At 38.2% G+C, this 13,469-nt stretch overlaps 1 protein-coding gene across 2 annotated transcripts in view; it reads right to left on the bottom strand.

Moving 5' to 3' along the window:
• Positions 1-13,469, bottom strand: part of CYFIP1 (cytoplasmic FMR1 interacting protein 1) — a 164,276-nt gene that overhangs the window by 84,481 nt on the left and 66,326 nt on the right. For both annotated transcript variants that reach the window (XM_074213710.1, XM_074213709.1), the window contains exons 7-10: positions 9,430-9,526; positions 9,171-9,299; positions 2,740-2,844; positions 2,310-2,401 (exon numbers count right to left, since the gene is read on the bottom strand). In XM_074213710.1, the coding sequence (XP_074069811.1) occupies positions 2,310-2,401; positions 2,740-2,844; positions 9,171-9,299; positions 9,430-9,526 (423 nt within the window). The remainder of the gene's footprint in view (positions 1-2,309; positions 2,402-2,739; positions 2,845-9,170; positions 9,300-9,429; positions 9,527-13,469) is intronic.

Here is a 13,469-nt window from a genome sequence, read left to right as displayed (position 1 = left end):
GAATTTAAACTCTTTCTCCAGATATTGCTGTCATATCTTTTCACATGAAACAAGTCTATGAAAATCCCACCTTCTAAACAAAGCCTTTCCCAGCTCCTTCTTATATCTTCCCTCTATTAATTATTTTCTATTTATCCTGTATACACAACTTGCTTTGTGTATATAATTGTTTGCATCATGTCTCCCCAGATTAGACTATCAGTTCCTTGAGCTCAGGAAATGTCTTTTGCCTCTTTTTTGGTTACCACCTGTTGTGTGAAGAAAATATGTAAAAACCAGTTTTTTCAAAGAAAGAATGGCAATTTATCTTATTTTGTAATTGAAAAAGACCACAGATCAGGGAAATGCTCCAGTCAATTATATATATATATATATATATATATATATATATATATATATATATATATATATATATATATATATATATATATATGAAAAAATGGAAGAAAAGGTATCCTGCAGACCAATCTGGCTGCCTACTTGAATGCCTCACTCATCTAAAGTAATACGGATAAGATGTCCTATGTCTGCAAAATCATCTGGTGTGGTCTGCCATGGCATGCAGACAAAACTTGAAATTCAAAAGAACAAGGAGCTTTTTAGGGGTGAATTAATTAAATGTTTGGTCAAATATAGTAGACTAATATTTAAGATGATAATTTTGTATGACCTTTGAATGATGTTGGAAATATCCAAATGGTCTTTGGCAGAAGGGCCTGTCCTATATAGAAGGATATTCCAGATGGTCCAGGTCTAAGCATTAATTATAAAAACAACTTCTTTTTTTGGTTACTAGGTCTTCTCTATCTTGCCCAGACTGGAAATGCAGCAGTCACTCAAGGACCAGATCTTCTATTTCCAAATTGTTCCTGTTTGTCCCAACTAAAGCAGCCGATGGCAACTACTTCAAGAACAGGGCTCACTTCCCTGCCACCACACTTAGCACACATTGGTTTAGTTCACCATTACTCAGAACTCCAGACAAAGATTAACATCCTAGACAAAGTCACTGTTGATGTGTACCTCCATGCCTGTCCTAGAGTTTTTTTAAAAAAATAACTTCTTTGATAAAAATCTTTCTTAAATGCATTACTAAATAACATGAAATGAATTACATATACTTTACTAACATTTTAAGGAAAATTTTTTGGGGGGGAGAGAATATATAGAGGAAAAACTAGACTTTTGCATGCAGATATTCACCTTCTCTGCAACCTAGATGATGATTGCCTTGGGACAACTTGCTTTGAGAGTTTAATTGATTTTCCCTAGAGTCACACTTGTTCAGGAGGGGGGCTTGAAAAAAATGGGGTGGTATGGTGGAAAAGAGCACTCAATGGCTTTGATACAACAGACTTGAATCCAAATTCTGCCCCTCACTTCTTCTGAGATCTTAAGGCACTTATTCTTTCTGTGTCTCAAAGTTGTTATCCATAAAATCTGTAAAAAAATTGATAGCCTCTAAAGTTCTATTCAAGGTCGAACCTAGGAGCCTATGAAACCTTTCATTCATTCAATTAAAATTTATTGAAATAAATATCTAGGGGCAGCTAGGTGGTGCAGTGGATAGAACACAGGCTGAAGTCAGGAGGACCCGAGTTCAAATCGAACCTCAGACGCTTAATAATTACCTAGCTGTGTGACCTTGGCTAAGTCACTTAACCCTACTGCCTTGCAAAAAGAAAAAGAAAAAGAAAAAGAAAAGAAAAATATCTATCATGCTGAGGATATGAAAAGATAGTCCTCAGAAGAGAGGTCAGCTCTCTATTCACTATGCCACAGATGTCTTATGCAAAGTATACCAATTTAAGACTACTTTTTCTCAATGACTCAGGTTTATTAAAAATAACAATTATTATACTGAAGTTCAGTAGAGCATGGTAGGCTCTTAGTAGCTACTGAGCTCTATAAGACTCCTTCTCCCACACTAAATGGTCTTGAATTTCTGCATTTTTAAACCTAAAATATGTTTGCCCTTGATATTAGGCTACCGGTTCTTACCGTTATTATTACCTTCCTCCACCTACCTCTATTTCTAATGTGTTACTTTTAAAATCTATTGTGTCTAAGAAATCAGGTAACCAAACACACAGAATAGTATATAAAATAAGGTTTACTGTTTAAATCAACAAATTCTACAAAGTTAAGTACTTTTACTACAAAATAAAGTGGGCTCTGAGTCCAGCTTCACAGAAATCTGATTTTTCTTACTTCCTTGCTTTCAGTTGGGTTCTGGAGGGCTGAAGGGGATACTAGGAATAAGCAGGGCAACACAAATCTGGCAAATTAACAGTGCAATGTACTCCTACCGAGACTTGTTTTCCTCATAATGGGCACTGGTCTTGATGTATCGTGCCAGTTCAATCTGCATGTCACCGAACAGTGGAACCACCTGAAGTTGCTGTATTCAGAAGGAAAGAAAAAAGAGGAGCATAACATAAATGCCATTTACCAATTATATACAGTCTCAAAAACATCGCACTCCCTCATCTGTAAAAATTACCAATTCTTTATGGCCAGATATTGGTAACTGGTCAATCACATAATGCTAAATTAGTTAGGTAATAACTAGAAAAGGAAACATGCACATTTAACATCAAGAAATCAATCAGCAAGTATTTATTAAATGTTTGTCCTCTTTGCCAGGCACTCTGTTAAAGGATGGAGATACAAATAGAGCTGAAAGAACATTCTTCAATGTCACTTATTCATATCATATAGATATTGAAATTAACTCACCTTAAAGAATTTGTCTATTTTAGTTAAATTTATTCTTTTCTTGGCATCTAATTTGTAGATATTACTGACACTTCCATCCATCAGGTACAGCCCAAATCCCATCACCTGTACAATAACAAAATGTTTCCATAAGACTTTGATCTGCAAATTTAATCATCCCCAACACCATATTTTAATTTTAAATCAAAATTTATTCTTCATACATAAAACGTTTTTAATTAAGAATTATCATTCCCCATTGAGCTGAGGGAGGGGAGTGAAGAGAGACTGCAGAGCTCTGTCCTCTGCCTCTGGAACAGGACTCTGGGGCTCTGACCACATTCAGATCCTGAAAGCAGTCTAGGCCCCCCCCACAGAACAGCAGGGCCCCCCAACCTCAGCCCCGTGGCAGAGGGGGGCGCTTATGGTCATTCACAGACCAGGAGGGAGGACAGAGCCTCACACACTGAGACCCTTGTGGGAGTGTCCCAAAAGCTCAGGAAGCACCCCTAAACCAGGCCCAGGCCAGGAAAATGAGCAAGCAAAGAAACAAAAGGAAGACTATTGAGAAATATTTTGCAAATGAGCCCAAGAAAGTCTGAAGATGAGGAAGCACAAGCTCCTGCATCTAAAGACTCCAAGAAAAACAGAAATGGGGCTCAGGCTATGACAGAGCTCAAAAAAAGACTTTGAAAATCAAATGAGGGGAAGATGGCGACAAGAAGGGACCAAGTCTTAGGAGCTCTCTGATAAAATTCATCAGCTAAGGACTCTAACTAAACTTTCGAGAGACAGAACCAAAGGGTCCCAGTGAGGCAGTTCTCCTACTCAAGGTAACCTGGAAAAGAGCAGAAAGGCTCTGCTCCCCAGGATCGGAGGGGCAGCCCGCCAGAGCAAAAGAACTTCAGCCTCCCAGAGGCAGCCCCAGGGTGTTGGGAGACTCAGATCACAGCAGCGGGGGAGTTTCCTGAGCTGCACCCCGGGGAGCACCGGGCACAAAGTGGGGGAACAGCAGGGGACCTCTGCCAGAGCGAGCACAGGGAACACAGCCCTCAGGGCACACAGAAAGCAGCATGGTCTTTCGCCAGCCCTGATCCAGGAAACAGAAGCAGGTGGAGCTGGTAAGCAGGAGCCCCCAGGGCATGAGCCCATTGAGCTGAGGGAGCCCAGTGAAGAGAGACTGTGCGCTTGGTCCTCTGCCTCTGGAACAGGACTCTGGGGCTCTGACCACATTCAGATCCTGATCGCAGTCTAGGCCCCCCCCCACAGAACAGCAGGGCCCCCCCTACCTCAGCCCCTTGGCAGAAGGGGGATGTTTATGCTCATTCACAGACCAGGAGGGAGGACAGAGCCTCACACACTGAGACCCTTGTGGGAATGCCCCAAAAGCTCAAGAAACACCCCAAACCAGGCCCAGGCTTGGAAAATGAGCAAGCAGAGAAACAAAAAAGAAGACTATTGAGAAATATTTTGCAAATGAGCCCAAGAAGGAACAAAATAGTCTGAAGATGAGGAAGCACAAGCTCCTGCATCTAAAGACTCAAAGAAAAACAGAAATTGGGCTCAGGCTATGATAGAGCTCAAAAAAGACTTTGAAAATCAAATGAGGGAGTTGGAAGAAAAACTGGGAAAAGAAAGGTGAGAGATGCAGGAAAAACATGAAAATGAAGTCAGCAGCTTAGTCAAGGAAATCCAAAAAAATGCTGAAGAAAATAGCATGCTAAAAAACAGCTTAGGTCAAATGGATAAAACAGTTCAAAAAGTTATTGAGGAGAAGAATGCTTTAAAAAGCAAAATTGGCCAGATGGAAAAAGAGATAAGAAAACTCTCTGAGGAGAACAAATACTTCAGAGAAAGAATAGAATTCAGGGAGACTGATGAATTTACCAGAAATCAGGAATCAATACTTCAAAACAAAAAAAAATGAAAAATTAGAAGAAAATGTGAAATATCTCATTGAAAAAACAACTTATATGGAAAACAGACTTAGGAAAGATAATTTAAAAATTACTGGAATACCTGAAAGTCATGATGAGGAAAAGAGCCTTGACATCATTTTCAAAGAATTACTACAGGAAAATTGCCCTGATGTTCTAGAAGCAGAGGGCAAAATAGAAATGGAGAGAATCCACTGATCCCCCAGAGAAAGAGATCCCAAAAAACCAACCCCTAGGAATATTATAGCCAAGTTCCAGAACTCCCAAGTCAAAGAGAAAATATTACAAGCAGCCAGAAGGACACAGTTCAAATATCATGGAGCTGCAGTCAGGATCACACAGGACTTAGCAGCAGCTACACTGGAAGCTCGTAGGGCTTGGAATACAATATACCGGAAGGCAAGAGAGCTTAGAATGCAGCCAAGAATGAACTACCCAGCAAGGCTGAATGTCCTCTTCCAGGGAAAAAGATGGACTTTCAATGAACCAGGAGAATTTCAAATGTTCCTTTTGGAATGGCCAGAGCTGAACAGAAGGTTTGATCTTCAGATACAGGACTCAGGTGAAGCATGGAGATTGGAGGAGAGGGGGGAAATATGAGGGACTTAATGAGGATGAACTGCATGTATTCCTGCATAGAAAAATGACACTGATAATACTCATATGAACCTTCTCAGTTAATAGAGCAGGTAGAGAGAGCTTTTGTAGTTGAAGCACAGGAGAAAGCTGAATTCGAAGATAAAATATGGTGTAAAAATGGAGTCAATAGAAAAAAAGGGAAATGGAATGGGAGAAAGAAAAAGGAGAGGGGGAATAGTCCAAGATATTTCACATAAGATTTTTTTTTAGTACAATGAGCTATTGCAGTGATATGGAAGGGGGGAGGCAAGGGGGAATGAGGGAAACTTTGCTCTCATCAGAGATGGCTAGGAGAGGAAACAGCAAATATACTCAATGGAGTATAGACATCTGGAGTAAGAAGGAGGGGGGAGCAGGGGAAGGGGGGGATGTGGAATAAAGGAGGAGAGGATGGACCATGGGGGGAGAGTGGTCAGATATAACACATTTTCTTTCTTACTTCTTGCAAGGGGCTGGGAATGGAAGGCCTGCCCAAGACCACAGGGCCAGGTAGATTCTGGGCCTAAGGGGTGGTATGGGGGCTCAGGGCTTCTTGGCCCCAGGACCAGGGATCTGTCTGCTGCACCACTCAGCGACCCTACAGCAGAGTCAGAGTGAAAGGAGAGAGAAAATAGAGTACATGGTAGTGGAGAAATAAGAAAGGAGGGAGTTGTGATCAGCAATGGCAAAGGTGGAAAAATAATGGAACTTTTGTGATGGACTTATCATAAAGAATGAGATCCACCCATGACAGAGTTGTTGGGGTTGGAACAAAGACTCAAGCACACTTTTTGTTATTATTTGGGGGAGGGTGCAGGGCAAGTGGGGCTGGATGGCCTGCCTGGGGCCACATAGCAGGGTGATCTTTGGGTGTCTGGGGCTGGATTTGGACCCAGGTGCTCCTGGCTCAAGGGCCAATGCTCTGTCTGCCACCCAGCCACCCCTACTATTATTACTATTTTATTTTATTTTGGGTCTTTTTTTTCTTTCTTTTTTTTGGTTTTTGCAGGGCAGTGGGGATCAGGTGGCTTGCATGTCACAGGATTGGGTGATTGTTGGGTTTACGAGGCTGGATATGGACTTGAGTGCTCATGGCTCCAGGGTTGGTGCTTCGTCCATTGCACCACCTGGCCATACCTACAATTATTACTATTATTTTTTTTATTTTAATTTTTTTCTCTCCCCTTTACTTTTTTCGCCCAAGCAAGTCTATCTATAGTCATGGGGGAGGAGGGGTATTTTGTTTACTTGTAAACAAGAATATTTTATTAATGTAAAAAAACATTTGTACAAAATGAGAATAAAAAATAAATTAAAAAAAAAGAAAAAAAATTATCATTCCTCTTTACCCAGAGATTTTCTGAAGTGTACACTATTCTGTCTGTTTTTTTATTTCCTAAGTCTACATCAAACACAAATTTTATTTAAGGAGATTTATTTATTTATTTATTTTGAATTTTCCCTAATCTCACTTCCCTCCCCTCACCCCCCACAGAAGGCAGTCTGTTAGTCTTTACATTGTTTCCATTCAAACACAATTGTTAAATGATTGAGACATGGCTGGAACAATACAGATGTTACAAATAGTGCCTGAATTATCAAACTATGATTCTCCAATTGCTCTGTGTCAAAGTAGGAATTACAGAATCAGCATTCCCAGCACATTTTAAATCTAATGCTTTAAATGAGATGTTATCTCAAGAGTACAAGTAACAGGGCCCAGTCCAGGTGAGTATTTCTTCAAGGATGCTTTGTAAGGAACAAGTCACACTATCCATCTTTACCAAAACTACACAAAACTACAGCTCAAGTTCAAAATTATGAGGGAGGGGCGGCTAGGTGGCATAGTGGATAAAGCACCGGCCTTGGAGTCAGGAGTACCTGGGTTCAAATCCAGTCTCAGACACTTAATAATTACCTAGCTGTGTGGCCTTAGGCAAGCCACTTAACCCCATTTGCCTTGCAAAAACCTAAAAATAAAAATAAAACAAAATAAAACAAAATTATGGGGGGAAATGAAATAAAACATATTCCTGTGTTTGTTTCAGAATACTGCAAACCACAGGCAGTCCTCCATTTATAAATGGGTTGTGCTCCAAAATTTCATTTGCATGTCACTTGTTAGAAATTTGGAATTCATTTCCAATGGAAACAACTGTGGTAGGGTGCCCAAGTTAACCAACAAAATTCTATGTTATCCAAAAGGTAACCAAACCACAGCAGAATAATCTCATCAGCCTTCGACACTGTTTTTATGGGAGGAAAAAAAAAGGCATTTCAAGGTCCAAAAGGAAGTAACAGGAACACATACCCACCCCATAGAGAGATAGTATAACTTCTCCAATTGGTCCAAGCCCAAAAACGGGAAGAAGTGAAAGGAGGAGGATTATCAATAAAACATGAATTCAGTGCAATGGTTAAGGCTGTGTGAGCAGAAGCTGGGAATAAACAACCTCCATTTTGTTGTTGTTTGTCCTTTATTCTCGAAGAAGACCGTGACAACTACATGAATTGGATTTGAATGAGAAGGTAATATGCTAAGCCTTACTTTTTCCTCCAGAGCCATCTGGGTCCATGGCCAGATATAAATCAGGACAACTGAAGATGGCCCTGGATACAAAGCAATTGGGATTAAATGACTTGTCCAAGGTCACAAGTAAAGGCAAGTGCCTGAGGCTGGATCGAACTCCCGTCCTTCTGACTCTAAGATCAGTGCTATATCCCCTGCACTACCTAACTGCCCCAACTTTTAGTTTAATAAGGGGACAGAAGAAGGAGTTACAGAATATGCAAAGACTGAGAGGGATGGAAGTTGGATATGTCTTCTGAAAGTTAAGTGTCCTCATGTTAAAAGAGTGTTATTCCTACTACTCTATTAAATGGAGACTAAAAATAGCTAAATTAAAATATATCGATCATACAAGTGCTAATTAAGTAGCTACCATCAGTCATTGCGCTAAGTAGGCTCTAGAGATACAAAGACAAATGAGAAACTTCCCCTGTCCTCAAGGAGCTTATATTCAAATGGGGAAAACAAGTTCATGCAACAATAAGCATGCAGAATTAATACAAAACAGATCCAAGCTCACCACAAGCTAAAATATATACAATTACTACATTTCTTCAAATTAAGGTAAATAAAAGGGTCCAGTCCACACAGTTCAATTTAAGCAAAATGATAATTTCAATTTAGGTCCCAGCTTCTGCTTCCACAGCCCTAACCATTTCACTGAAGCCATATCCTATTAATAATATTCCTCCTTTCGTTTCCATTCATTTTAGGGCTGGACCGATTAGAGAAGATATAATATATATCTCTCCATGGGGTGGGGATATGTTCCTGTTATTACCCTCTGGACCTAAGAGACCCATCCTAAGATATGTGGAAACACTGAACTTGCAGTCAATAATAACGCTCGTCTGATACTTTTTGGTTGTATGACTGAGAATGTCATTTATCATTGATGTGCTCCCACTTGAGGCATTACCCCTGAGAAGGACCCTAAAAGATTATTAACAAATAAAGTCTCAGTACCAAAGCACTTTGGTACTTTTTTTTTACAAAAATAGAAATCTTTTTTTTTTTACAGAAATAAGTCATATTTTAGCATCTGATCCATTCATCTCATCACTCAAAAGCACATTCTCTTCTAAAATAGAGCTATAATTATACCCCACTGCTTCCAATTTGCGCAATACACAGATCAGAAATTTGTCACGAACCTGTACTGTGCCTGCTAGGTGAAGGGAGGAAAATGCCTTTATAAGCTCATAAATGAGCACAAGAAGAAATAAGAGCATTTGTCAAAATGACTCCTGCTCTGTGATTTGGGGAGAACACACGCCGTTCCCTTGCTGCTGTCGCAGGCAAGCAACAATCACTCCCACACAACTTACTTTGAGAAGCATGTGTTTCTCACTGGGTGTCAAGTACATTTTATTCTCATAGTAGTCCACGCACAAATTTACAATGTCTGCAAGGAGCTCTTCATAACCAGCAATCACCTCGAGCTGTTGCTGTAGAGACTGGAATACAAAAAAAGAGTACATTTTTCGCCCACTGATTCCACCCACCAGCCAACCCATCAACCAGGGACTGCCGTGGCATCTGTGCTGGCAAATGAAACTAGGCTTGACTCAAAGGATAGAAGCTTACTTGTGTAATCTTGTTGTGGTTTGCCAAGAACATGGACAGGTTCTGGGACTCCTGGATGGACTGGGGGTCTGCCATCTTACGCAAAAATTGAGCAGCTCTTTAAAAGAAAAAAAGAAGGTTGGGGGGATTAGTTCCAAGAAAACAATACAATTTTCATTTAAATATTGCAAAATTATATGTGTATAAGTAAAAGGGAGATGATAATCAAATCACAACACAGTCATCTATGGAGAACTAGATTTACAGACACATACCTTAGACTTCTCTCCTAAATAAATTCTTCTCCTCAATTAAAGGTTCTTAAACAAGAGTCCATTAACTAATTTTTCAAAGAATTAGCTCAGATAATTGCATTTCAATGGAATTTTATATTACATTATGCATTTTATTATTTTTTACAACTTAATATTATTTTACATTACTCAGTTAAACAAGTAATATTCTTAGAAAAGGTCAATAGATTTCATTAGATTGCCAAAGGGATTCATACAAGGACAAAAAGGGTTATGAACCCCTTTCCAAAGCTAAGTATGAATCCCTCCCAGGCTTATTCAGAGAAGTTTTATTTCCTTTGTCAGTAATTCACAGAATTTAGGGTAGGAAGGAAACAGGTGGATTCAAGATCTACCACTTTCCTCTTTACATAGGAGAATTTAAGGTTATCTACCCAGAACTACACAGGTAGCAAGTTGGCAAGCTGAGATTCCAACCAAGCTCTCTGACTACAAATTCAGTGCCCTTCCCATTATACTAAACTGCCAACTGTTAGCCCTCTAAATGGATTTTACTTTAATGTTCTAATAAAAATTCACCCATTGGTAAAAAGATAGCTGTTCTTGGAATCAGAAAGACTATATGATCAAACTCCATTTCTACCATTTACTAGCTATATGACCCTGAACGAGTCACTTAATTTCTTGATGTTTTTGTGAGAATCAAATGAGATAATGTATGTAAAGTAATCTATAATCATCAGCTGTTATTATTCCAATGAACTGAAGTAACATTCCCTTAACAGATTTATTTTACGATTCAATTATATTTGTCTATCCTTTGTGGTTTTCACATATCAGGGAGCCTACCCAAAATGCAGGGGATCTTATTTGCATTCCTTTGCCATCACACAACACCTGTTCTTCACTTGTTAGCCCTCATCATATTCTGAGAATAATGAGACCATCTTTTTTGACATATATATTTCTTTGATGACAACCTTTAAACTTCTTCTACTGAGAATGCACTAGTTCATGATATGTTAAAAATAATTTTATGGCCACTGTAATACTTCATCACCCTTCTGGGTCATCCTCAATCTCAATTCCTCAGATTTTATAGGTTCTTCAACTATTAGCTATATAACAATCACCATAAGAACATCTATGTTTTACATCTATGTGTGAATATGGGGGGAAAAAGGAAAATGAGTAATGTTGGAGGGATCTGGGAATGCACTGAAGGTGGATTTTTGATCTGATCTAACCATTCTGGAGAACAACTTGGAATTATGTCTAATGGGCAATAAAACTGTATCCCCTTTGATCCAGCAATACCACTAAAAGGTCTGTATCCCAAAGAAATCACAAAAAATGGGCAAAACCTCCACATATACAAAAATATTTATAGCAGCTCTTTCCATAGTGGCAAAGAATTAGAAATTGAGGGGATGCCCATCAACTGGGGAATGGTTGAACAAACTGAAGTATAAGAATGTGATGGAACTCTGCTGTTTTACAAGAAATCATGAGGAATGGGACTTCAGAATAACCTGGAAAGACTTATATGAACTGATACTAAGTGAAGTGAGCAGAACCAAAAGAACATTATACATTAACAGCAACAATGGATGATGATCAACTATGATGGACTTTTTTATTTCAGCAGTACAATAATCAAAGATAATTCTAAAAGACTTGTGATGAAAAATACTATTCATATTAAAAGAAGGAACTGTGGAATTTAAATGAAGACCAAAGTTTACTAGCTTCAACTTTTCATAGTTATCCTATATATTATTTTTTTCTATTTTAATTTGGTTCTTTCACAATGTGATTACTATGTATCTTAAGTTTATATGTTATAACAAAGTTATATATGTATAACCTATATTAGATTGCTTTTGGGAGGGGAGAGGAGGGAGAGAAGACAAGAGAGGGATTAAAAATGTGAAACTCAAAAAATACTTGTTGAAAACTATCATTGCATGTAGCTGGAAAAATAAATAAATTTTTAAGAGGAATATCTATGTTGGGGGGGGCACTAGTCTCAGAGAAATTTAAACTCATTTTAAAAACAAATTTCCCAGAGAAAATTCCAGTTCACTGCCCATTTACAGTCTTTCTAAGCTATATGTTGACTGACAGATGAGCTAAAGGATTATCCATCCATCAATACCATTTCCTGAACAAAAAGCATTTAGAAATCCAAATTTGCCCTAAGTGGGTCAAACTCTACTAAACTATTAGGGATCTTATTTTGGAGACTTTGCAATGTTTCACAGCTTGAGACAATCCAGCACAATGTCAACTATTACAGATATTAGGAAGCTTGGGAAGATCTTACCTTCTATAAACAATTCCTCTCACTGAAATCTGCTAATTAACAATAGTGAATGTCCTGGGCCAGACTATGTCTGCCTGTCTTATGTCCTGTATGATATTAATAATCAGAGAGTTGTTCAGTGAACAAGGCTTTCACTGTTGTCATAGCATTCAAGGACTCTTGGATATTTCTGACACATAAAGAGGAGTCACCTGGTTAGAGGACAGCCTGCAGGATTTTGTATTCACCAAACAATATTTATTAAGAAGTCAACCAATAATAATAAGCAAAAGAGAGCTTGTGTTCTTTATATCTTTCAGTCAACTGACACAATTAACAGTTAACTACGATGGTAAAGATGTGGTCTACTGTATGGGAAAGTCCAATAACTTTGAAAGAATTAGGAAATTCTTATCATCTGTCATCAACTGAGATTCCAGAGGACTAATGATGAAATATGCTATCCCCCTCCAGATAGAGAGACAAAGGACTGAAGAGCGCAGAATTAGGCATATTTTTGTTAGACATGGATGACGAAGAAATTTGTTTTGCTTGACTACAGAGATTATTAACATTGGTTTTGTTTTTCTTTTTTTCCCAATGGTGGTGATGGTGGTGGAAGATGGATGGGTGAGGGGGTGGAGTGAGGAGAAAAAAATAACTTAAAAATAACAAAAAATAATTTATAAAAAAATATTGTTGGACAATTATACACCCTATCATTTGTGAAAGCTTGCCTAATTCCTTCTAAGACATCAAGGATATGAGAGTATAGATGACTTTCATCAATATTTTCTATAAACAGGAAACTTAAAAAGCAAATGAAGAAAAAAAGCAAGCAGGTAGGTACTTACTGATATCACTAAATTGCCCTGAAGAAATAAAAATAAAATTCAAGATCTTTTTTAAGACCTCCCCCTTCAGTTAGTCTTGCAATCATTCCCTTAATAAGTTAAAAATTAGGTTGTCTCCTATTTTTACATAAGGTCCAGCCCAGATGCCTTTTTCATCTTTGTCCCCTTCAAAGCCATTTCTATTTCCTTAAAAAAGCCATCCAGGACTTTGCTCCACCACTATCCTTAATGATAAAAAAAATTGTTATAAAATTAATTCATTTGAGATCTTTTCCTTTTTTTTGTTTGTTTGCTATTCAGCTTTAAATGACTTTAGAATGATGTTCCCTAACTGGATCTCTTGGTAAGCTTTACTTTCTTTGTTTTTCTTTCTACTTTGCTATGTTCTTTCTTATAGGGCAATACAGCTCATAATCTTCCAACATACTTATCCATGAACTGAGTTCTCATACTGTCTAAACTAGCGTTGCCTTTAGCAACCACATCTCATTGCTTTGCAAATAAACCAAGTGTTTGCTGACTGAAGCAGTTTTGAGTTTCTGCAAGTCTCCTCATTATGATAATTGACTGACATCAATTAAATTTTTATGTAAAATTGTACTTTTCACTATATAACTCTCATTTTTCAGTGTTAGTGCTGTAAGCTTG

The sequence above is a fragment of the Macrotis lagotis genome, chromosome 1 (genome assembly GCF_037893015.1).
Source record: "Macrotis lagotis isolate mMagLag1 chromosome 1, bilby.v1.9.chrom.fasta, whole genome shotgun sequence".
In the NCBI taxonomy this organism is placed as follows: Eukaryota; Metazoa; Chordata; class Mammalia; order Peramelemorphia; family Peramelidae; genus Macrotis; species Macrotis lagotis.
The sequence above is the reverse complement of the archived record's forward strand: the minus strand, read 5'-3'. Positions and strand labels throughout refer to the sequence as shown.